A 26,423-nucleotide genomic window follows, 5' to 3' on the forward strand; every position below is an offset into this window, starting at 1 on the left:
TACAATCCAGTGCATTTATTTCTTGCAATGTGTATGGATGTATCCATTCCTATTTCAACACATACAAGTTTATATGACAATTATCAATACTAGAAGCAAAACAGCCAAAGTGTAGAGGAGCACATGAGAGAAACTGTCAGACTTCTTGTTTTGCCCAGAAGATAAAGCTAAGCACTTCCAAAATGAAGGAAGCAAATATCCTCTTCAGGGTTAACAATCAGAATTATCCAGAAGTGTGGACAGCAAGCAGTATCCTCTTTCCCCCCGCATAAGCAACTACTTCAACTAGAGACAGAAATTTATACAGCATTTCATATAGCTGGGGCGACTTTACCATGAGTATACATTTTTGCATATCTAATAGCAGGTTTAGGTATATATTTGCTACTTTGCATATCAGATAAACAATCTGATACAATGCCCAGGACATCAATAATGGAGTGCGGACATGAACTGGAAAAAACACTCCAGCCTTTTCAATTCTTTGTATTTAGCACAAACATGTAATCTGATCCATGGCGCCATATACCTCACATAACTATCAATGGCACAATGTGAAATGAATTATACTTCCAGCTAGGAAACATGCCATTATTGCCTCCGTAATTGTAGACAGATCACAAACTTGTATTTTGCTATATTACTGTTGTGCAATAAAACCAGAACTGCAAACACTCCTGGCACTTGTCTATCAATACTTATAAATGCAGCTGCTGCAATTCACAACAGAAACCTAGTGGCAGATTAGAACAAAATTATCTTCCTGTTATACTCACGCTTTTAAAATGATCACCTGTGACTGTTTTTGCAAATCTAAGTGGTTACTGGTGGGCTTTTAAAGTCATGGCAAAAGAAAGAACCTATCTGACCAAATAATTAAGCTACCCAAGAATCAAGATGCTTTATACTGACCAATCTGATCTAAAAAGAGTTAGTGTGAGAAGCTGCAGCTCTCACTTGGCTCCCCGTTTATACTCAGAACATAATAAAGTTGACAAACTTAAAGCTTTATTGTAGTTTCTAATATAAACAAGGAACTGGGATTCAATCAATGTCCATTTCAGGAAGTTTCTTTTCTGTAGATGTTTGGGCTGTTGAATCAGTACTCTGTTCCGTAGTCTGAGACACTCCGAAGCCATCCCCCTGGCCTTCTACTGGACCATTCTGTTCTGCTGGCTTTTGATCCTCTTTTGGAAGTTCCACCTTGGGTTTAGGTTTGTTGATTATAGGATTACACATACTGATCAGTTCCTAAAATGAAAGGAACCAGAACACATCACACCAGGAAATTAAGTTATGTTAAGGTTGCTCTCCAAAATGTAGCAGTAGCAGGACCATGCCTGGCAGCTAGATACCAACATTAGCTTCCCTAGCCTGGAGAAAAACAGCCTGAAGTGGCTGGAAGGTTCTGCCAGCAAACTGCCGGTGACACCCAACAACTTTCCACAGCAATACATTTTTGGGGGGGAGCGGGGAGGCAGGGAAGCCTGGTTTCTTTTACAGATTATTAATTGTATGTCTGCAGAGATGGTTTTATTGTTTTAGTTTGTTACACTTTTTATTGCTCTTAGAGCTTGTGGTTTTGGCCTTTATTCCATTTTTATCTTCTACACTACAGTGGTACCTTGGGTTAAGAACTTATTTCGTTCTGGAGGTCCGTTCTTAACCTGAGGTACCACTTTAGCTAATGGGGCCTCCCGCTGCCGCCGCACTGCGATTTCTGTTCTCATCCTGAAGCAAAGTTCTTAACCCGAGGTACTATTTCTGGGTTAGTGGAGTCTGTAACCTGAAGTGTCTGTAACCCGAGGTACCACTGTACTTTGATAACTTCATGCTCTGAAGTAGTTTATGAATTTGTTAAATAATAACATAGTTGTACATTAGCTTGCTCCTAGGTGAGAAGCTGGAGCAGCTGTATGTTTGCAGTGGGCAGGATATGAATACATTGTTCACCGCTTTGGAGGCCTTTGGGATAAAAAGTGGTCTATAAATAAACCATAACATAAGGTTAAGAAAACAGTTGGAAAATACAGTGGTACCTCTGGTTACAAACTTAATTTGTTCTGGAGGTCCGTTCTTAAGCTGAAACCGTTCTATCATGAGGCACGCTTTCACTAATGGGGCCTCCTGCTGCACACACCCCTCCAGTGCGCAATTTCCATTCGTATCCTGGGGCAAAGTTCGCAACCAGGAGCAGCTACTTCCAGGTTAGCAGAGTTCATAACCAGGGGTACCACTGTATATGCCAGTGGTGTCCAAACTTTTTTCAAAGAGGGCCAGGTTTGATGAAGGGTCGTGAGGGCCGACCAAAGGGCCAAGCAAGGTTGTTGAGCTTTTTATGATTTTACCCCAAAGTTTCTGAGCTTTTTTTTTTAGAATTGAAGCTGTTGGGTTTTTTTTAGGATTTTACCCCAGGAATTAAACTGCCACAGGGGTTGGATTAAACCTACTGGCGGGCCGGATTAATCTCCCGAGACAGACTTTGAACATCCCTTGTATACGTGAATGGACGAACTGAATCACAATGTACAATAACTTCTGCAATTCTCCCAGTTGTAGAAAATTCAAGAATATCAATATACTAATTAAAGGCATTGTGCAACACTAGTTTAACTCAATTTATGAGGAGTGACTGTAGCTCAGTGGTAAAGAACCTGCTTTGCATATCAAATGCCCCAGCTTCTCCAGGTAAAGATGGGAAATACTGCCATCCAAAATGCTTGAGAGAATCTGTGTACACACAGTTCTGAGCTAAACGTGACCAATGATCTGATTTCATATAAGGCAGCAGCTCCCTAGGTTCTTAACTTGATCATTCCCCTGCAGTTTCAAAATTATTACTTACTTTTGTTTTTGCTTCAATTTCCTTAGCTGTGATAACAGGGTCCAAAGACAGGCTTCGCTTGTTCTGAAGGTTGAGTTTGTTGTTCATCCATTCCATTGCGTCATTTGCACTCTTCTCCACCTTGGCCACTTCTGCAGGATCTAAGTGGTCGTACTGTTCATCCTAAAATTTTAAGTAGTGAAATGTGACTTTGTAGAGTAATGCTATTCTACACTTCCTCCTTTTGGTAAATCATAAAAAAAAACTTTAGCCTCAGTCTGACAAAATAATTTGAATGAATGAAGACTGGTGGTCTACTAAACAAACAAACTTAACAGAAGAGTACTATATCATGCTGTACTGATTAAAACATATCAATTTAAGAGGGAGGATAAGTTGTAAAATCTGCTTGTTTGCTATGGGAAGAGTCTACAATTTCCAAGCATAGTTGCCATCACCTGAAAACTTATCCTATATGGCCCTGAAAAGGAAAAAGGATTTCTACTGAAAATATTTAAGACAATTTTGTAATACTAACTTGCCATATAAAAGATAAAGATACCTTTGCTTTAAAAGCAAGAACAGCTTTCATATAGAGTTGGATTTGTTTTCCAAGTTCTTCAAAGGCTTTTGGTCTTTCTTCAGATTCTTGAAATCGTGCCTGAATAGGCTGTCCCACAGCCTGAATTGAAGAGAAGTTTACCAAGACAGTTATTGATCTGAACCATACTTGTAAGATGAGTTACACTCGGACTGAAGATCGACACAACATATTAATTTTAAAAGCAGCTTATGTCTTGACTGCAGAGAACTGTAGTAGCAACGTTGAAAAAAAGGTCTAAATATAATATATTGTAAGCAAAGCTGGTGATTCAAGATGCTTGTTGTGATTGCTTTACAAGCGTATAATATACATGTTTAAATTTAACATTTATACAGAAAGCCCGCAATTTACCCAGGGGTTATGTTCTGCAGATCGTGCCTAAAGCCAAAATCGCATATAGACAAAACCCATTGCGGGTGGGATTGCTAATGTCATTTCCCCCAGAACCCCCCTCACTGAACCCAACCTTGTGTCTTTGACCATGCACACAAAGCTTAATGCACACAAGTTAAATGTGTGTAAGTTGCAGGTTTACTGTATCAGACCCCTCAAGTGTCCCGATTTATTTGGCACATGACGGATTGGCAGAAGCCGCCCTGGCTTCTGTTGCCAATCCCAAGATGGGTGCTAGGGTCTGTGTCGTATCAAGAGATGCAGTGCAGGCTGGATGTGGCCTGCTGGAAGGTCGGCCAGGCTTGCACTGCTTCTGCTGACATGGTGCAGGCTGGGTGCTGCGGAGGATGACGACTGGAGAAAGGTAGGTGGGATGGGAGCAGGCGAGGAAGGGGGCGGCGGGGTGGGGGTGCCCTGAACTGCCCTCCTAAAATGTTGGTAAGTATGTTGTATACAATCTGGCCAACCTGGAAGAGACTATATAATCACCAAAGGTAACTACAATGTGCAAGCAACATTCTCTCATGTATTGCAGACAGACCCTTGTGTGTCAGGTTTCAGCTAAGTCAAGTTTGACAGTTTTTGAAGTCCCACTTACTTTCATTTCTGTCAATTTATCAATGTAAACCTGTTTTGGCTGGTCTTCACCCTCTTCATATAGCCAGTTTTCTGTGTCTTCCAACTTGAGAGTGAAACTATTACGATCCTAGAAAAAATGTAAATAAAGCAAATTGTGGAAGTTATTTAACAAATAATGCCTTTCAGCGTAACTAAAGTGACATGAATCTTCAGCTCACATGACATCCTGTATGCAGCAGGTAGGCATAACTTGGTAGAACCACCTCATAGGCCAAATTAGGACCCATGTTGGGGGAAATTAAGCCAATATGGCAGAGGTTTCCCCATCAATGATTTATAAAGAACGTTCTCTGATTAGTGGACTATGTAAGGCACCAATGCTGATACTGGATGAACAGGTCAGGTCCTAACTTACATAGCACTTGTTTTTAGCAGCACTTACCTCTTCACAAACAAATTTCTCATACACGCCACAGAGTTTGTCTCTCATTTCATAAACATATTCCTCCACAGCATTCTTGGCATCATTCCGTTCCTTCTCCAGTTTATCTTGCATGATCATTTTACCCTGCCAGAAACATATTTATTACATTTTTGGTTCAATTAAAATAAGGTTACTTTGTGCCTTTGTGATTTATTACATAATCCCCTCACCTCAGCATCAACCACCAGTAATTTGTAAAAAACTTTTCTCCACTGACATTAGTGCTTACCTCATTCTCAATAAATAGGTTCAACATATCCTTTCCTATCTGCCACACCAACTGATTCTCAATAGGAAGGTCAACGGTCGTAGTCTTTACTTTAGCCTTTTTAGCTTGAGGAGGTTGATCTGTTTTCTTCTCTTTTGATCCAGTTTGAGTTGTCTGCATTGAAACAGAATTCAAAACAGAAAAAGAAACCGTGACAAATCTGGTGGCTTATAGACATTTGTTTCAAGTCCCACATTCACCACAAGTTCTTTTTATTGAAGCTTTTCTATGTTGGGCATCAGCATTTTCACTAAGAACTCAAGTATTTTTTTATCATTGAAGCAATATGTAAACAGAGAAAATGCCTGTTTAGTCTAGCTTATGTTCCAACTTTCTCACAAAGATAGGGAGGCTATTGGTCAACACATTTTAGTTTAACACACCACTTTTACCTCCATTTCTTCAGCCTCAGTCTTGTTTTCAGCTTGTGCTTGTTGCTGGTGTTCCTCAGTCTTCTGTTGCTCCTTCTGTTGTTCTTCCTGGTCTATTTGCATCTTCTGAAATTAGTGAATACAGCTTTGAATATAGATCAAGGAAACAGATCTTACTAAATATGGCTGACAGAAAGTCAACTGAATTTCTTTCACGTCCTTGTAGTGCATTTCTTTCTACACTTCCATTACTAAAGAAAGGCAGAAAAGTAGACAGCTCTCAATTTCAGAGCAAATGGAGGAACTCACTTCTCATACTGCAAAGGCTCTCTCATTTGTCAAAGTCCTATCTCAGCAAATCCTCTAAGCGCTTTAAAGCTAAGAGGCAGCACATAGCCCCTAACAGTAATGTTCAGCAAGAGCACAACACGTATGACAATAACATACGTTCTGGCTTTTAAAGACTATTGGAGCTGGAGGAAGGGAGACACGCCAAAGAGGAGGCTATGAGTATAGAAATCCAGATTGCTGCTTAGCTTAAAAGGCTCAAAAGCTTGTTTTCTATTTACAAGTAACTTGAGGTTTGTTTGTTTTTCTAAAAAAAAATGTACTTAAAACATCAGGGATGGGGAGAACATGGGCTTTTACTGGACTCCAATTCCCATCAGCGCCAATGGTTAGAGATAATCAAGGCTGCAGTCCAGCAACATCTGGAGGGCAACAGGTTCCTCATCCCTGTGGGTACATTCTAGTTTCCTATATATTTACCTAAATGTATTTATGTTGTTGGGACAGCTGCATTAAAGAATTTTTTTTTTGCATAGTCTATTTCACTGAACATGTGAAGATGCAGTCAAAGTTAATTGTCAGCAACTTCAGCATTCCTTGTTAAAAGTAATGTTTTCAAGTCACCACATGCTGAGCTTCAGCAACAGAATCCTGTGTTTGCAAAGTTCATTATTCTGGACAACCCGTATCAGTGGTAAGATACAGTGGTACCTCTGGTTGCGGACAGGATCCATTCTGGAGCCCCGGTCGGATCTTGAGGTTTCCGCAACCAGAGGAACCGCTTCTGCACATGCAGCAAAAACCCGGGTTTGCCGCTTGCGTATCCCAAAGTTTACGTAAGTGGAGGGATACGTAAGCGGAGGTACGACTATACTGCTAAAAGCTAGGCATATGACAATTAATAGAAGTTACCTCTTCCTCTTTTGCATGCTGATCTGTTTCCATAGGCTCTTCACTTTCTTCGGATTTATGAACTTCTACAAGTGATGCACTTGAAACACTGAAAATGCCATGGATGTTTACTCGGACTTTAACTTTAACTTTTGAACTGGTTCCATCCTTCTGGGCAATTACCTTCTGAACTAAAAATTGAGCTAAACAGGAAAGTAAGACAGTAACTTTATTAAAAGTAAATTCAGTAATTTTAAGGTGGTTCTTAACAGCAAGCATTTGGTTCTATTTTAGTACTGTAGTAGCATAAAGTTTTGTGATTTGAATGAGAAGCTTGATTTTGGTATGCACTCAACACCCACCCATCCCCAACAGAGTACAAAACTGGTTCCAAAACTCATCTTTACATAGCTCTTGCCTTTCCATTTAGTAGGCATCTTTACACCAAATTAATATTTACATTAGCACACTCAAATCCTAAGCACAATGGAAGCTGCAGTAATATTAAAAGAATCTCACCAACAGAATTAGAGGGAAACTGGCAATTAGGCTCTCACTCCAGTTATATTACAAAGTCAACATTACTTTCTTATGCATACATACCTATGGCAGGATTTGGGTAAGGCAATTCCTTAGGACAACTATAATAAGCTTCCAACGTGAAAGGTTCTTTTCTGTAGAATGTCAGGACCTTGGAAAATGGTGCAGCATGATTCTTTGGGAAGACTTCACAATCACTATAGGAAGGGAGATTGTTTTGAGCGTACATCTTTATATAATCTATTTAAGAACATGCTACGCTGCCATTTCAGACAGGAGCAGCTATGTTTAGTGGACCCAGAAAATGCACATTTCATTATAAGCCAAACAACTGAGATTGAAGTTTTTGTATTCAAATATTCCATATGCACATCTACATAAACTAGTATAGAATTAGGTATGACTCCCAGTAGTAGCTAGTCCTTCAGAAGCTCTTTAAAGTGTTAAATATTTACCTTAGTCCTTCTTCTGCTGGAGAATTCCATTTCAAAGAAATAGGATATGGCACTAAATCTGTGATAGAAAACTCTCTCACTTTAAAAGCTGGGGATAGAATAGCACACTGAAAAGGGAAAAAAACATTAAAATAAGTTGTGCAATATCAAAGCATAGGTCAGCTGTAATATAAAAGGACTGGTGCCATATAATATAATATAATTTGATTTGACAATGTCTCTATCTGTTATTGCGGTCCAGTGGACCTCTTTAAGCTAGGATTTTAAAATAACTTTCAAGTAGATTTTATTTGTATTGCATTCCCAAAAAATTAGTCTAACTAACTATTGAGATACATTGGATTCCTAGAAAATCCAAAAAGTTGCCTGATTTCAGCTTCAGAAAAAGCATGTAGAGTGTCCTGAGCAGCACATCCTTTAAAAACAAGCAAACCACACACACAACACATGTGATGAGGTAGGAAATAAATGTATTACCTTTCAATTAAATGTATAATATTTCTTCCAACATTTATTATTATTAGAATTAATATACCGCCCTATACCCGGTGGTCTCAACATTCAAGAAACTAGGATCAAATCAACACTGAATAAAGGTCTACAATATTCCAACAGTTGCTCTTACCTGCAGGGCAGCACCTCGGGTGACAGCTTCATCAGCATTCAGAGTTGTACTGACCTCTTTACCAAAAAATTTACTGACACGCTCTTTTATAGCAGGTATTCTTGTAGACCCTCCTACTATTTCTACTGCATAGATATCCTCCTTCTTTAACTCTGTGAAGAGAAAAGACACTTGAGACATTCAAAGTCTAAACTCATTTGAGCTGGAAAAATCTGACCAGATGAAATGTGAGTTACAAGTGCATTTTTGAATTGTGGCTATACTTGATACACACAAATCAAGTTAACTTTACTGTCTCTCCAAAGAAAATATGTTCCCTAGTGGAACATGAACATCTCTGAAATATCCCAAATGGATCCACTCATTAGCACCAAGAAAGTCTCTGTTCACATACTGTAAACTGGGCAGCAGTTGCCAATGAAAGTGGACTTCATGACTAATTAAAGTATCTTCATGGCTAAGATAGTTATTGTTCCAACAGTTCAGAGGAAGAACAATTGGTCTATATTAAGTTTACTCTTGTTCTAACATAAAAGAATCCTATAAACAAAAAAATACTTAATATATGTATTATTTTTCTAAAATGAGTTAACCACAACGTTACCTTGAGGATACAAAGCCAGCCTAGCAAAAAGCTAACAAGACATCTAAAACAAAGATTACTGCTTTTATTATAGAACACTCAATGTACCAATCCTCCATATATTATACTACTCTTTGTGTAATCTTTTCCCGTTTATTTTAATCTTTGAGCTAAAGTGGCACTTACTAGCTTGCTCCAAAACACTGCGAAGTGGTGGTTCAACTCTAGCCAAGAGGTCATCACACATCTCTAAGAATTTGCTCCTGTGGGCGAGTTAAAATATGAAATTATACTTTAAAACAAAGCAGAAAATAAAATAGTTAAGTTTCTTGCAGCCTCTTAAATCCTGCCTCTCCAAAATTTACAAAGTTGCACTTAAAGGGGTACCACGTGTATTTAAAAGTAGCAGAATGTTAAGAATTTTACAGTTATTGGTGATTGATTATCGTATTGGCCCAAATATAAGCCGCTCTCTTCCTCGCTGCATACTGGGGGCAGGGAGAAGTTCTGCGTTGCCGGCAGCCTTTCCCCTTCCTGGCTTTGGGGGAAGAGGACCAGGAACTACATGCAGGGCAGGCACTGCTTCGTCGCGCTCCTTGCTGCATACCGTAAGGTCGCGAATATAAGCCGCACTTTAACTTTTCACAGTCAGAATTTGGGGGGAAAGTGTGGCTTATATTCGGGACAGTATGGTATGTCATACTCAAGTACACCCATTTACTGAAATCAATTATCTTAAGTTACTTAAATCTATTGATTCTAATAACGATCTCTCTTACTATTACCAACATTGGCTATTATCCTATATTTATTTTTATTGTATTATCCTATATTTATTAAAATAAGTTACCTGTTCATAGTTCCAGAGACATCAATATCGTTCATGAAGCATTCTATGTTCAGTGGCAGATCAGAAGCATTTGCACTCATCAACTTCTTCAGTTTCTCACATTCCTGAGATAATCTCAACAGTGCACGAATTTTGGACTTTATGTCTAGTTTATATTTTTTCCCAAATTCTTCACAAAAATAATTTACTAATACTTCATCAAATTTCCTGCCACCAAGTACTGTGTCAAATGCTGTTGCAAGAACCTTTACAAAAGAAGGCATAAAGTATCTCAGTTAAATAAGATTACTTTTCAATATTCTAAGTCACTAATGATTTGATTAGCTCAAACTGGCATTTCACTCAAATCAGTGCCTGGTTTACAAACTATCACAATAATTGTTATTGTTTATTGTAACACAGAACATTGTGCACAATCAGTTATACAACATTCCTACTATTTACAGACCACTAACAGGACGCTCAGGTGTGCGAGAAAATTACCAGCATGTGGAAAGCTTTACACCAGCCTACCCACTTCCATGTCGTCTTTGTCAGCATGCAACCTGGCCAACCACAGTCATATTCAGCCAAGTGAACCCACTCACACAAGGACTTCCAATTGCACAATGGAATTTCCCCTCCCTCTCCTCCCCACCAAATCTGCTTCTGTTAGTTGGGGAAACCCCCAGAACAGATTTTGATGGCACAGGGAGAAGTGATGGAGAAGTTTCGTTGTGCAAGTGGAAGTCGTTGTTCAAGAGTGATGGCTTCACTGCATACAACTCAAAGTTGCCATTCATTCATTTAATGTGGCTACCATTATTTCATAGAACGTCTTCAGTGAAGGCATCCAAGTTTCACCCAGACTCGGAGGCCTTTCAAAACCAACATTCTTTGAAATGATAGCTAAACTAAATGTGAGTCACTGAAGGCTCAGAAGTTAGGCATCCAATCAGCTGTTATTTTTTTTACAGGTGAACCCCTGAAGGGAATATATAGCCTTCTATATACGAACTGCTACTGAGTTGTTCTGACAAGGCAACAAAACAGTTGCCTACACATTGTTGTGTGCAAAGTCTGTTACATATTTTTGATGAAATTTATTTGGAATAAGAATATGACGTTTGAACAGCAATGGGACATTACATATTTGTTATTTATCCACCACTTCTCAGGTGAACCTCACAAATGGTTTAGATCAGTGGTTTTCTTCAGCTAGTGTGCTGTGGCACCCTGGGGTGCCTTGAATGATGGTCAGGGGTGCTGAGGGAACACGCTACAAGGGAAGGTGTTTGGAAAAAAGGTGAGAAGCTTCCAGCTCTGCAAGCAAGGGGTGACACAACTGGGCTCCTGAGCCCCACAGGGGTGCCACAGAAACAATGTAGTTGGTCAAGGGAGCTGTAGATTCAAAAAGGTTGTAAACCGCTGGATTACATAAATTATAAAAGCAATAAGCATCAATAAAAAATCAATAAAAATCATAATAGAACAGCAAAGACAAACAACTAGGAACAAAACATGTGGAGAACTAGGTATCTCCTCTCAGGGCAATATGGTTATTGAGTAGTGCTCTGGTAACAACTGGGGGGAAAGGAGAAGGAAGCTTAGCTTGAACACCAGCTGCTGAACCCTCTCTCACTGCCACTTTTAAGAGGAGTACTTTATGACTGTCTGTGCAAACAGTGCGTTTCTGACACTGGAGTCAATCCAAACATCTTTACAAGAAAGATGAGATAACATAAGAGGCACAGTGAAAAAACTGGACTGACTTCATCTATGGAGAATGCATTATCTACAAAAAAAAAAATACTTAACACCTTTCATGAGTTTTCTTTTAAGCAGAATACATGCCACTGCTGGAGACCATATGTTTCTGAATACCAGTTGTTGGAAACCGCAGGAGGGGAAAGTGCTGTTGTGCTTCCCATAGGTATCTGCTTGACCACTATGAGAACAAGATACTGAACTAGATGGAATACTGGCCTGATCCATCACACTTTTGTGTTCTTTTGCAGAAGTGATGACAGAGCAGCAACTACTAGAACATTACATGTCTTTAATGACCTAGTTTGTTATCTTGACACAGCAATGCTTCTTGACTAACATTTTGTATACCAGAAAATCAATATATTCTATTATTAAAATAAGTGCATAGCTTTACTTACCTTTAATTTTCCCTTGTTGAATGCACATACTGAAACTTGATATGCTGAATGGCCTATGTCAACAAACACCACGTTTCTTGGCTTCTCTTCTAATGCAGGCAGATCTTGTTTATAGATCCCATATGCCAGAGCAACTAGAGAGAATTCAGTTCACTATGAGTGAAATACATTTTCATTCTTAGCTAGATACATTTTTATTTTTCCCAATTAAGTAGCTGCAACAATTAAATAAAACTTCATATGGCTGTAAATTATTAGAAAGCTAAGCCATCAAAGCACAAATGCTATTTAACAGAGGTGGAGAACCTGTGGCCCTCCAGATACTGTTGAACTGTAACTCCCATAAACCCCAGCAAGTATGGTCAACGGTCATGGATGATGGTGAGTTGTAGTCCAGAAACATCTGGAGGGAGACAGGTTCCCCATCCGTACCCTATAAACTCATTAGATGCTTCCATAAAGATTCCCTTGGGATTTTGGATGCTTCTTTATTTTTCTCAAACAAGTCTTAATATTAATTGCTTTGCAAAGTTCCCAATAAAACTACAAAATAGAAGCATTCGTTTTCCTCAAACCTTTTAATCTAAGCATTTCTTACATGCTTCTGGGGCATCCAGAGAACAAGTTTGCATACAAATGCTCACCTTGCATTGACTGTCATCAAGTGATGACCATGTATGAATAAGCCATCAAAGCTTTATTACCAGACAGAACTTTCATTTCACCCAGTGCCCACTCAAAACCTTTCTACAGAAATAGCTATAAAAAGTTGAGTAAGCAAGTGATTTTCATTCATGTGTGAGCCAGCCCCAAGTAAAAAAATAAAAGTATTCAGACAGTGTCTGAACAAGTCTGAATAAACCTGATTTCACCCTTCAACACCAACAATAAAGCAGGTGACCCCTTCAAACCCAATACAAAAGAACCTAAATGATTAAGCTTTATGGGAACAGACACCACTCTGTATTCATTACAGTTCAGTAGTTACCTGCTGTAGTTTCATTAATTAATCGCAAGCAGTTGAGTCCAGCAATTTGTGTAGCATCCATCACAGATCTCCGCTCTGCATCTGTATAGAAACAAGGAACCTGAAAAGAGACAAAAACTTATTTTTTACAGCAACTAATTTTCCAAAACAAAGTCTAACAAAAAGTTTTTCAGTAACAGTAACACATTATAATGTGTTTAAGGGAGGGGGATTATTGGTTTGTTTGTTTTATTATGTATTTTCTGTTCTCAGTTTGTATTTTTATGTTATGAACTGTCCTGTGATCTTCAGATGAAGGACAGTATACAAATTTAATAAATAATAACACTTTTTCATTAGTAAAACACTTGTCGCCTCTTTTAACATTAACATACCAATACTTAACTTTAAAAAACCCCAAACAAACCCACTTCTTTACTACAGGGTGAAATCACACTGGCTGGTTTCCATAATAATATCGACTGAAGCTGCAATATTAAGCAAAGTTTTACAGAGTTTGGCAGCTCTTGGAAGCCAAACATTTGGACGAGGACCCTCCTTCCATGTCAGCTTTGTACTTGACTACATGCTGCACTTCTGTAATTCCAAACTTAAACTTGGGGTATATGAATTCCATAGCATAACATCCCCCTTCCAGCTCTAAGCTGGAAAATTAAAGGCTATCTTTGGCTTTGCTCTTGCTGGGAGCGCCTAACACCAGAAAAGCAGAGAGCCTGCAGCCCTCCACATAGCTTTGAAAGGACAAAATGCATTTTTATTCCCAGAAGCTCCAGCTGCAATTCAACTGCCCCTGCCATAGCTGCAGACCAAATGTAAACTTGTAAATGACATCTTCCTTCCCCTACTATTACTGTTACATAATGAAGGTGAGTCATCTTGTTCAACATTGATGACAGTCTCAGATGAACTCTTATCAATAATGTTAGACAAGATGTGATAACTTAAACAATGGTTCGCTAGATCAAATATTTGCGTAATTGTACTCTTAAGTAGCATGAAGAAATCTGGTTGCAACTTATAGAAAACTAGATTTTAATTCCTGTTATTTTAGGAATCGAGTTAAGAGACTTTCATGTTAATCAAATTCAGATGGACAAAGTGTCCATTCAATTGGATTGAAATTCCATTATACTATTTTCATTTACCAAAGATTCATACAGAAATAAGGCAAATATTGTCTACTTACAGATACAACACAGTCAACTACAGGTTTCTTAAGCGCGTTCTCTGCAGTTTCTTTTAGTTTAGTGAGCAGCATTCCTGTCATCTGCTCTATGGTGAAATTTCGTTCTTCTTCCATATACATAACCTTAGTGGAAATATAAAACAAAGCAAACACATTTTAATGTTGCAACATTCAAGAAAGCCCTAAGCATTTCTAGTGTTGATAAGAGTAATATCTAAAGGAAGTAAACCACATCTATATCTGTTTTTTGATATTTTCCAAAAGGATTCTACTGTTTTTACTTCTATCAAACATCATCGCGTGGAGGGGGCACTATAATGTGCATATTTGTATGTGTGTCTGAATGCACACATACATACCAACTCACCTTGATGCCAGCTGAGTGTGAGGGAAGCTGGACAAGTTCATACGCAAGCTTTGCTTTTTCATCTTGAACAAAGGGATCCGAAAATGCACGGCCATGAAATCTTTTAAAACCTTGTACGGTATTCTTTGCATTTGAAATTACCTAAAAAAAACCAAAAAAAAACCAGGAAAGTTTAGTTTCATCTTCTAACATAGAAGATTTCTAATACTTCCTGATGAATCTTTGTTCTTTCATGTTATATATAAACAAACAAGTGCATTTGGGGGGGGATTAAGGTATGTGCACAAAAGCAATCAGAAGCCCAGCAATAACCCTTTCAAAATCTACTGGAAGTGGCATATAAAAGATACTACCCTTACACTTTCCTGATAACTCCTCAGGAAATTTACATTTACATTTAGTTTTCTATCAGTAAAATCATGAGATTTATTCTATCTGAATTCTCTAGTACATAACACAGTTTGATCACAGAACTGGGCACTATGCTCCAGCACTGGTGGGAACAGATATTTCATTCACCTGCTTTAGCTCAGAAAGCAGGCTAAATCATCTGCCAAAAGTTTGTAGCCACAACTAGTGTTTCTCAATGGGGAAAGGGCTCAACAACAAATTAAGCTCCCAGAGCAACTCTGGCCCCTAGCACTGCCCTAACAAGTGCAGCCACATTCTTTAATTTATCTTGTATATCAGTCTTCAACAACCTGGTGTCTTCCAGGTATTTTAGGCTCCAACTTCCATCAGCACCAGTCAGTTTATCATGACATGCAACACAGCTATACAGTACAGAGGGCATACACGCACATTAAGAAGTCAAATCAATACAGCCAGGAGACTATTTAATAAAACTGCATTATGAAATTCTGCTTTCACTATTTTTGTGTTATGTTTTTGTTTTTTACTACTATCCTAGTTATTATATTGGTGATTCTATTAATTATTTCCAAATACCAAATAAATAAATAAATCCTTACTTGGCTTTTAGCTGCAGCTCCAATTGAACGATTCTTGGGTCCAAAGGAGATACATGACCTACAATGAGAAAAACGTGTTCAATTGTAAGACACAGGTTGAAATAAATCAATTTATCCTGATGTGAAAACATTATAATCAAAGGGATACATTTACAAATATCTGCTTTAATACCAGATCTTTTGTAAGAAGTTTTCTATCAGCTAGATAAAGTTAAAATTGCCACCAATAGATCACTTCTATGGAATACAGCCACTAATATTATATTATTTATTTATTATTATTATTATTATTATTATTATTAATACCCACCCATCTGGCTGGGTTTCCTCAGCCACTCTGAGCAGCTCACAGCATATTTTGAAACATACTACAACATCAAACATTAAAAACTTCCCGATACAGGGCTGCCTTCAGATGTCTTCTAAAAATCAGATAGTTGTTTATTTCCTTGACATCTACTTGTTATGAATGCCTTTATTCTGAATTAAAATATCAGCACAACCCACCCACAACTTTCTTCTAAGCTGTTATTGTCTCCTTTATCTTAGGGATGAACTTTGACTGCTAAAGCAAGCATATTATAATGATTATTCATTGCACTATCAGTTTGGATCCTAAGTTTCCCTTCTGTTTGCACAAGGGTGGATTCCCCCACACCATTCTCAAGGGTTACCCAAAAATCTACTCCTGAGGATTGGGGGAGTGCTGAATTAACAGGGAAAGAAAAGCCTCATCTGGTGAAGCCAAGGTAATATCAACACTATTGGTTCCTGTGTAGATAGATGTTGCTTCATTAAACTATTTCAAACATTGAAATCACAAGAATACTGAAAAATAACTTTGCAAAATAGCAAGACTGTGCTGGCTGTTGTTTCTAAACTATCAAGTACACAGATTAATGGCCCTCTAGAATATATCAATCAGATTAAGGCAATAAACCCTGATTTTACACACACTGCATTTTAATATAATACTATGTTCAATGGTACAGAAGTAGTAAATCCACTCATCCCCCCTAAACTAGATATAGCATTATTATGATACAAATATTCAAAATAAAGGAAATTTACTTGTATCGTTCAACTGAGCGATTCCCAGGGTGCAACACTTTTCATGGGTAAACATTTAGGCTACTATCTGCATATTCTTGAACAATGGTACCATACTTATTTATATTGCTTTTTATGCTATTTTAGTGATTGGCTCTTAAAGTCAAAATCATGTTAGTTAGGTCCACCGAATTGGGGGTTCATTTCAAAGGGAAATTAATTACAAGCCATTACAAGGAGATGTAATTATACAGGTAACACGAAGCAAAATATGTCTATGGCAGTGGGTGTGTCAGGCAAGGATATGTTAATAGGACTGAGATTCTGTTAAGGACACCACCTATGTTGCTGCTAACAGTCTCCCTGGCCAAGCCTTGGGGTACTTCAATATACCGGTACATGCCAAGGGAGGCCACTATATCTGGAGTGGCTTGGGATTTCATGGGCCTGTCCCAAATTATATCAGGCCTAATGCATACAGCAGGATACACGAATCCAGTGTTCTGTAGTACAGTGTTTTTCAACCACTGTTCCACGGCACACTAGTGTGCCGTGAGATGTTGCCTGGTGTGCCGTGGGAAAAATTGAAAAATTACTTTATATATAGTCAATATAGGCACAGAGTTAAATTTTTTAACATTTTCTAATGGTGGTGTGCCTCGTGATTTTTTTCATGAAACAAGTGTGCCTTTGCCCAAAAAAGGTTGAAAAACACTGCTGTAGTAGATCAGTGAGAGGTGGGCTGTGGGTGGAAGAGCTGACAATAACTCAGTTGTCATGGATAAATCACTATCTGATGAGATCTGATCTTATGTCACCTTTGAACTAACCTATGCACAACTTCTTCCAAACTGGCAGGGTGTTTTGTCATCAATTTTAATGACAACCATGTAACTTATTGCCATGAATGCACTTCACTTGCCAGAATTCCCCCTGTGTTCCAAGCAAACAAAGCACTTTTTATTTTTAACTTGCATGACTCAGTAATTGTTAAAAAAACTCTTAGATGTAAAACAGCAAGTCTGTTCTGTTTACATGCATTTTGAGCCCATGAATTTTTTTTCTGGTATTGATGACATTCCTTTAGTTAATATGTTTCTAACCATTTTTACTTCATCACTACATATTTACTAACATATTCAAAATGTACTTTTCTTGTACAGTGGTACCTTGGGTTACACACTTAATTCGTTCCGGAGGTCCGCTCTTAACCCGAAACTGTTCTTAACCTGAGGCGCGCTTTCGCTAATGGGGCCTCCTGCTGCCACCGCACCGCCGGTGCGTGATTTCCGTTCTCATCCTGGGGCAAAGTTCTTAACCCGAGGTACAACTGTACATGGCAAGTTTTACAAACTAATGCTAGTCTTTACAAAAGAGATGAGTTTCTCTACCAACCAGTTTCTCAGGGTAAACCTACAATGTCAGACTAACAGCAAAGGCCATGATGACATTAAAACTGCACCAGTCGTGGAAAAGACCCTGATGTTGGGAAAGATGGAGGGCACAAGGAGAAGGGGACGACAGAGGATGAGATGGTTGGACAGTGTTCTCGAAGCTACTAACATGAGTTTGTTCAAACTGCGAGAGGCAGTGAAGGATAGGCGTGCCTGGCGTGCTCTGGACCATGGGGTCACGAAGAGTCAGACACGACTGAACGACTGAACAACAACAACAACAGTCGTGCATCTGGACAGGGTGTGTAAAGATTCCTTCTAGACAAATACAGACGACTCCCCACATAAGTGAAATTGCGTGGGGAGCACCCTCTAAACACCCTTAAAAAACCCTATCTGTCTCTCTTCAATCCATACCAAAAATACTGTATCTAAAAATATCCACAACTGGAATTGAAGCTCTGGGGCTAGCAGGCCTTGCTGCTGCACTACCCCACACATCAGCTGTTAGGAGGGGAGGCTGAGCAGTGTAAACAAAGCCCCACTGTACCTCCTCTTTGGGGTTTCCGGGAAGGGTTCTCCTCATGAGTCATGAGAACTCTCCAGCTCTCTTCCACCATTTCCAGGTTTGAATCAAATCATTTAATTATTTCCTGGCACTGTGCATATAGGTAGTCGTGCACAAATCAATGACAGTATGTGTAAGTGGGGAGAAGCCTGTAGCACATTAACCTTGTAAATAAGCCCATAAAGAAACCAGCATTTTTTTACTAGCCTACTAAGGGTCTAGTAACACACGACAGCCCTAATCGCAGAGACCACCATGCAAACTGTGGTCAGAGGGTATGATGTGGACACAATGAGACACATCCAAACCCCTTTAAGCAGTGTAATGAGACGGATACAGTATCTCACAAAAGGAGATCCTAGATCAGGGGTCTGCAACCTTTAAGACCAAAAGAGCCACTTGGACCCGTTTCCGAAGGGGGAAAAAAACCTGGGAGCCGCAAAACCATTGCGACATTTAAAACAAATATAACACTGCATTTTATTTTTAAAAATCCGATTTAAATAAAAAAAAAATCTGATTTAAATAAAAAAAATCTGATTTAAATAAAAAAATAATCTATTTATTTTTTAAAAAAATCATTCATTTTTATCCACCCTGGGGACCACTACCAGGTCACAGCCTGGTCCAAGGTGGGTTGCAACAGCATACAAATATTTGATTTGTTTAAAAAAAAAAAAAAAGAGTCCTCAACTGCACACTTGTGTTAAATGTTTGTCCCATGTCTAATTGAAGACTGCTGGCTTTTACAATAGTCTTAGTGTCTTTTACTCTTAATATTTCAGACCAGAGGCTATGTTCACCTCTTCCAACCGCCTCTCTTGCTAAATAAAGCACAGAATTGCACCAGAGAAGCCTGTGATGTTTGTGCTGACTTGCATAAAGGTGGCTGTAGTAGTTCGTAGTGTTCAAACCTTTTTAGGGGAGTTCCCTGCCCCCTTAATGACAATGGCGATAGATTTTGCACATGAACACAGATCCAAGTTAGGACTCCTCTCTTCCACGCCAACAGGTGCTTTGTCAAGGCTCCCCTAACACACACTCAGGACAGAGGAAAAACTGCAAAACGTCCCGGCCTTGCTCCGGGGCTTAGAGAGACACGCGCCCGCGAGAGCGCGGTCTGATGCTGCGAGCGGAACCAGGAGTGAAGGAGGCAGCGGCAGGGAAACAGGCGCCGCTTCCTCGACCATTTTTAAAAAGAGGGCTTCCCCCCTCGCCCTCGTCTGCCACCCGCCGCCCCTGGCCCAGCCCACAGCTGCCTACCTCGTCGTCGCCTCAACGCAGCAGCCAGCAGCCTTCCGAGAGGAACTGCAGCCAGCCCGCCCCCGCGGTCCCACGACCCAGCCGAGGAGTCCTGGCCTCCAGTGCCCGTGCGGGCACGCGTCTGAAGGCCCCCTTCCTGCCCCCATCCTGTCCTGTCTCCCAGGTGCCTCTGGATGCCGCGGGGTCCCACATAGCTGCCAACCCCAGAGCTCCCCTGTCCGCCCTGAGGCCGCCTCCCACGCTAGGAAGACTCCCGGAGCTGGGCAGGGTTGGTCCCGCCAGGCAGGCTTGGGGGGGCGGCCTCTCCCATGGACGCCTGCTTCGGAGGCGGAGACGGGGTCTTCAAAGTTCCCCCTCCCGCTCGCCCAGCTCCATCTCTTCCCGAAGGAGCGCGCGCGCCTCAGGCGCGCTCCCCGCCAGAGCCCTCAGCTGAGCTGCGCCACCTCTACTGCGTCCCCACTGCCTCCGAGCCCCGCTGCCCCGCTGTTCAAGGCCAGGTGATCCTGGATACGCCCCTGAGCAGCGCCCTCAGCCTCCGGAGGGCGGGCCGCCGGCCAGCTGGAGGGCGGTCGCTTCCGCTGGCCAGCTGGAGAAGTGGGCGGGCGTATCTGCCCCAGAGTCCCAGAGCCGCGGCAGCCATGTAAAAGAGCCGCATGTGGCTCCGGAGCCGCAGGTTGCTGACCCCCGTCCTAGATTGAAACTGTGCCTAAACACTGGAGCTACCCGTATTTTTCGCGCCATAGGACGCACCTCGCTTTTAGAGGAGGAAACAAGGGGGGAAAATTCTGGTTTTCCTCCTCTAAAACCCCTTTTTTTTAAAGAATCAGCTCAAAGTTTTGCAGCTTTTTTTGCAAAGGGAAAAGCTATGCTTTTTTGAGGATCAGCTCAGATTTTTGAGGATCAGCTTAGATTTGTGCAGCTTTTGCAAAGGGGGAAAAGCATTGCTTACAAACCAGTAAGCACCAGTACAGACCAGTAAGCACCAGCAGGTAATAGGAAGCAAGAGGAAAGCAAACCAGTACAAACCAGTAAGCACCAGTACAAACCAGTACAGACCAGTAAGCACCAGTAGAAACCAGTATGCACCAGCAAGTAATAGGAAGCAAGAGGAAAGCGAAACAGTACAAACCAGTAAGCACCAGTAGGTAATAGGAAGCAAGAAGAAAGCAAACCAGTAAGCACCAGCAAGTAATAGAAAGCAAGAGGAAAAGTAACAGAAAGCCCCAAATGGCTGAAAAACTCAATTTCCCAGGATCCTCAGCCCTCGCAAAGGAATTACTGTGCAAGGGGCCTGGGCGGGGCAAGAAGGGAGCTTATCTCCCTCCCCAATCTCTTGCAATCAGCTGTTGAGCGGGTTTCTTTCAATATTCTCTTTCCCTCTTGTCAGCCTTTAGCTCTTCCTAAAACAGAAAAAGCAGGATCTGCCTTTCGCTCCTGGGCAATTTGGCTCCAGGGACCATGCATTCGCTCTATAAGACGCATAGACATTTCCCCTTACTTTTTAGGAGGAAAAAGTGTGTCTTATGGAGCAAAAAATACAGTAAGTATTCCTAGCAACCCAAGTTTGGGTTACAAGAGCAAGAAAGTTCATTACTACAAGCTTTGAGATTCCAATGAGCATCACTACTCTTGAAAGTAGCGCCATAGTGCCATCATTTTGGTAACAGCAATTCCTGGCAGACAACAATCTCCATCTTGGTAGCAAACTCAAATTAACTATGCAACATTAGCAGTGCCTCAAGTGCACTATAAAAAGCAATAAAAACAGAAACCATAAAAAACCTTGACATCACCCAGAAACTAAGGTAACACTATATTGCTCTCAACTGTTCATAAATCACAACTTATCAGATGTTAACATTTTCCCCTACTTTAAGAATAGTTTGTTTCAAGCAAATTGCACGTGGCTTGTCTTTCTCCTTGTTTCGCTTGAAATTTAGGCCATTCCTCACCACAATTTAAGTGTTAGGAATTCAAAAGATTACCTATCAGACCCTGAATGATAGGATACAAGTCTCAGAAATAAGTAAATGAATACAAGACTTTTAAAGTTCTTAGGTTACTTGATACATCATTTCCACTACAATGAGACCAACAAACTGAAGCTCAATCCTAATAAGACCAAGGCACTGTTAGCGGGTGGTTCCCTAGACCAGATGGATTTGAGGTTGCCTGCTCTTGATGGGGTTATGCCCCCTCTGAAGGAGTGGGTGCGTAGCTTGGGGTACTCCTGGATCCTTCGCTGTCACTTGAGGCTCAGGTGCAGCGTTAAAAATTCATATACTGTATATATATAAGCTAGGGGCCAAATGGCTCCTTAAACCAAAGTTACAGTTGCCAAAATGGAATGTCTAGTTGCCAATTGGGAGCATTTTCAAATGATGGACTGACTGTGATTATCAGTTAAACATCTGGCTAAGTTGAGATGACAACCTTGAGCTAGGTTAAGAACTTTGAAAACTTGAAGAAAAGTCACTTTATCCAGGGACAGTTCACATAAACATTGGCTTATTTCTACCTCTTTTTCTTAATGATGACACTGACCATTTATAACGTACGAATGTTCTTCAAAACTGTGAGCAGGGTAGTGGGGTGGGGTAAGTGAAGACAAGCGACAAAAATTAACTATAATGTTGTTCACTACTCCCTCTCAGGCTGCACAGAAAAAGCATTTTGGTTCCTGAAATTTATTATGATTGTGCAGATAAATATAACTAACAGAATTCTACAGGATGTGGTATTAGTGTGTGAAAACTGTCAAGTTCCAATGATCCCTAGACATGCACCCCCAGATGGTGGAGATGCCAGGTCATGTGCCATCGTGGCACCCAGGCATCTTCACTTGGTAGCAAGTGGCCAATAGCTACCTGGCTAATTTCAAACGCTGGCTGACACATGTAGTGACTCAGAATCATAATCCCTGCGCAAACGGGGAGTTGCCTATATACCTGTTCCTGGTTCACTAAGTACTGTAGTTAAGACAATCTATTTGACATTCTGAAAGTTTAGCTTCCATGTAGAACTGGCCTCCCATGGGATAAAAAAACCACATTTTTAGATCCACAGTCACAATTTCAAAATTCACCTCAATTGCAGGCTTACTAGGTAGGCAAGTCAATTCTCACTAACTCACTCACAACTAATATCTGCAATATAGGATTAATACTGACCTATTTAAAAACATAAAATACATAATAAAAACAAAACAAACCAGCAACCAGTGTTAGAAACTGAGATATGAAAGCTAAATGGCACCTTAAACCCAAGGTTATGGGCGCCACAACAGAATGTCTAGGGGCACTTTTTATATAACAAGAATACAAAGCTGATAATGAATGAACTGCAGCTAAAATCTTACATTCATTTTTCACATGATCTAGTCCTCATCTGAAGACTGCAAAAAACAAAGCCCGCCTCCCTAATATTCTTATGAGGGTCCCTTCTCCAGTCCTCAGAGTAGCTGGAAGTGGGGAGGCAGAAAAATGTCCTCCTTTTTTTCCAGCAGTGGCAGTTTTAATCTGAAATCTTGGGCACAGTACTGCTCTCAGAGCTCAAAAACTGCTCACATTAATGAAATTCCCTTTTGCAAAATGCACCTAGAACAATGGGCATTTCAAACACTGCCAGAAACACTTTCCCCTTCACACCTTTGAAGGATATAGGATGTCAGCAAAAGGCCTGGTTGAAGAAGAATGTTCTTGCCTGGCACCTAAAGATGTATAATGAAGGCACCAGGAGAACTTCCCCCAGAACATTCCACAAATGGGGAGCCACTGTACTCATGTATCACCCAATGGACTTCTCATGGGGGAGGCAAATGAAGAATGCCTCAGATGATGACCACTGGATACAGACCCATTCATATGGGGAGAGGTGGTCTTTGAGGTATTGTTGTCCTGAGCCATTTATGGCTTTATAGGTCAAAACCAGCATTTTGAATTGGGCCCAGAAACTCAATGGCAGCCAGTAAAGTCAGGGCATGATTGGTGTAATATGCTCAAACTGTCTTGCCCCAGTTAACAACCTGGTTGCCGAATTCTGCATCAATTTATATCTTACCCTTCCTCTCAAAGGAATACAGGCATTTTTGACCATGGTTGGTTTTGATATATTCAAAGCTCACCAGACAATAAAAAGAAAGGGAGCCATGTGGGTCCATTAAAATACCATAATTGGACACGCCTTTATTGGGACCACTCTGAAAATCAAGTTTGCCACAACTATGTGACACGCTGGTCAGTTTTTGATTAAAAAAAAGCACTGTAATGTCATACTGCTATTTGATTTAGAAGTTTGTGTGTGGTGCATAAGAAAACTATCCCAAAAATACAACAAGAGAAGGCGACCAAACAAGCAAACTCAGAATTCATACCAGCTGAGAACTGCTGGCTTCAGCAACATTTGCAATTTTATTTCCCAACAATGCATGTGTTTTGCTGCCTCACCTTTTTTGGGAGAGCTTAATTGTGGTTTTTAACACAAGCCTTTCAGCTCTTCACCCAAATACATAAGGCAGAAATTTTGGCTTCTGCTGTCACAGCTGACACCAGAAGGACCCAAAAGTCAGCACCATGCAGAGAATTTGAGAAAGTCATCCTTATGGGAAGAATTTACAAATCCGAAAGCAGGTCAATTATCAACTCACAGGTGGTTTCATGTATTTAAAGTAGACACACAAGAATAGCAAAGGACAGTATGGGAGGAACACAGGAATATATTCCAGAAACAAACAACGAATGCCTCTTCGAAGAATGACTCTTCGACATGGGCTGCATTTTGCAACCCCACGAATGCAGAGCACGAGATTAACGGTCCCGCCTCCTCCCGGTTGGCCCCCTCTGCGCAAAGCGGTAGTGCAGCTTCCCCCGGCTGGTAGCCTCGAACCATTAATGCACCATATTTCTCCCTGAGCGCACGCACGTGGGGAAGGAGAGAGGTGGGGAAGAGAAAGGCACTTGCTTCCTCCTCCTCGGCGCAGGGGCTCGTCTTACTCATAGATTAAACCTTCAGCCTCCGCTTTCTTCCCTTTTTTCTTTGAGGGGGGGGGAAGGTGTCGCAAAGACCCTGTGCAAAGACTCTCCCACCTCAACAAAGGAGGGCGGGGAGGGGAAGGCAAGGGGGAATCTGGATGAGAGCTGGCCCTTTCCTCCAGGCCCCGCATATTTGGCTCCTTGGGATGATCCGGCGTGACAAGTTAGCCGCAACTGCGCTGCTTCCCTCCCCGGAGCCTCTCCCACGCCGCCGCCCCCTAAGGAAGCCATTCGTCGTCCGTCCCCCCGACACACTCGCCCGCCCTCCCTCCCCGCCGTTACTCACGGGGTGCAGCGGTCGCTGTACTCGTTGGCGATGGTCTCGATGCCTCCCGCTCGGGCCACGGCCACATAGCAGCTCTGGAAGCCCACGTCAATGCCCACCACCGACATGCTGAGCCTGAGGAGGGCGGCGGGGAAAGGGGGCGAAGGCGGCGGCGGCGGGCCGCGCGGAGACGGAGCGAGGCGGCCTGAAGGGGCCCCGAGGGAAGGGAGGAAGTTCGCTGCGAGTGCCGGCCGGGAAGGCCAGGGGCAGGCGCAGGTCCCGTCTTCCTCAGCCTCTCGGTTCGCTTCAGAGAGCGGCCGCTCGGGCGGTTTTAAATGAGTGGCGGCGGCAGCGGCGCGCGCGGCTGTGGCTGCCTCCTCGCGAGGAGGGGGAAGGGAGGGCCGGAGGGCGGGCGCTACAAGAGGCAGCCGGGGAGAGAAAGAGAGAGAGAGAGAGATCTCGAAAGATCCTGTCCCGTCCAGAGGAAGGGGAGGCGGGAAACCGTCTCGCGAGACTCCCTCTTCTGCGGGTTCCCGCGTGCGCGCGCAGTCCTCCTCTCACACGCAACGCACGCACGTACGTAGTCTATAATCTCTGTAGCTCCGCCCCCCTAGGGGCATGGGCGAAGCACTGCTGTGGGAGGGTGCCAGGGTAAGGCAGGCGGAAGGGGGTGGGACACTCCGAAAGCCCCCTCCCCAAGCAGCTCTTGCGCACGCTCCTATCATCACTCGCTGCGCAGACTGGGGCGCGCCGGGACACCGTAGCTCAGTGGTGGGGGTTTGAGATTTGTATGCAGAAGGTCTTGTACGCCGAGTTCGATGCCTGGTGCTGCCTCTTCCTGAAGCCTGGAGAAGTTCAGTGTAAACAGGACTGAACTAATTCAATACTACTGTACATGGCAGCTACTTCTTAGTCGGTATTTTATTTTATTTTATGTAATTTGTTAGTCGTGTTATCTTGGGACAACCCAAAGCAATTTACAACCAACCAATCAATTGACAGGTCTCTGACTGGAGCATAGTTCGCACCTTCCTCCGAAATCGCCAGCACCCAGACTCCGACCGTGCTTCTCCCAGACGGCGCCATCCCTTCAGCCTAAAACACTCACAGTTTGTCTACTGGAGGGGGGGGGGCGGGAAGGAAAGAAGGAATCGGGCCTCCAGCCTCTTTATCTGACCCAGGCCACACCCTTCACTGACCCTGCTTTGCATTCCCAGGTGTTTTGGGCCTGGCTGGAAAGTGGCTTGTCTGGATGGAGGCTAAAAAGGGGGGTGTATGGAAACTAGCCTACTGTATAACATGTCTTCCTCCACCCACTTTTGGCCCTGGCCACGCCCACTGCTGACATTCGGAGCTCAGAAGGTTGAACAGGTTGAACAGAAGGGAATGTGGTCCCAAGGCTGAAAAATGTTTCCCACTGCTAGCCTTTGCCTCACAAG

General features: G+C 41.8%; 1 protein-coding gene across 1 annotated transcript; it reads right to left on the minus strand.

Annotated features, from left to right (window-relative positions):
• HSPA4 (heat shock protein family A (Hsp70) member 4) lies at positions 1-25,160 on the minus strand. The gene is made up of 19 exons (XM_033140036.1): positions 25,006-25,160; positions 15,415-15,472; positions 14,444-14,584; positions 14,077-14,199; positions 12,891-12,990; positions 11,903-12,036; positions 9,756-10,000; positions 9,092-9,168; positions 8,323-8,474; positions 7,698-7,804; positions 7,306-7,439; positions 6,724-6,905; positions 5,545-5,649; positions 5,114-5,266; positions 4,843-4,968; positions 4,420-4,527; positions 3,387-3,506; positions 2,846-3,007; positions 1-1,251 (listed from the first exon to the last, which is right to left on the minus strand). Exons 1-19 carry the CDS (start codon positions 25,110-25,112, stop codon positions 1,045-1,047), a joined length of 2,541 nt encoding a protein of 846 aa, XP_032995927.1. The 5' UTR covers positions 25,113-25,160; the 3' UTR covers positions 1-1,044.
• Positions 25,161-26,423: the final 1,263 nt, after the last annotated feature.

This window comes from Lacerta agilis, chromosome 2, assembly GCF_009819535.1.
Source record: "Lacerta agilis isolate rLacAgi1 chromosome 2, rLacAgi1.pri, whole genome shotgun sequence".
NCBI lineage: Eukaryota > Metazoa > Chordata > Lepidosauria > Squamata > Lacertidae > Lacerta > Lacerta agilis.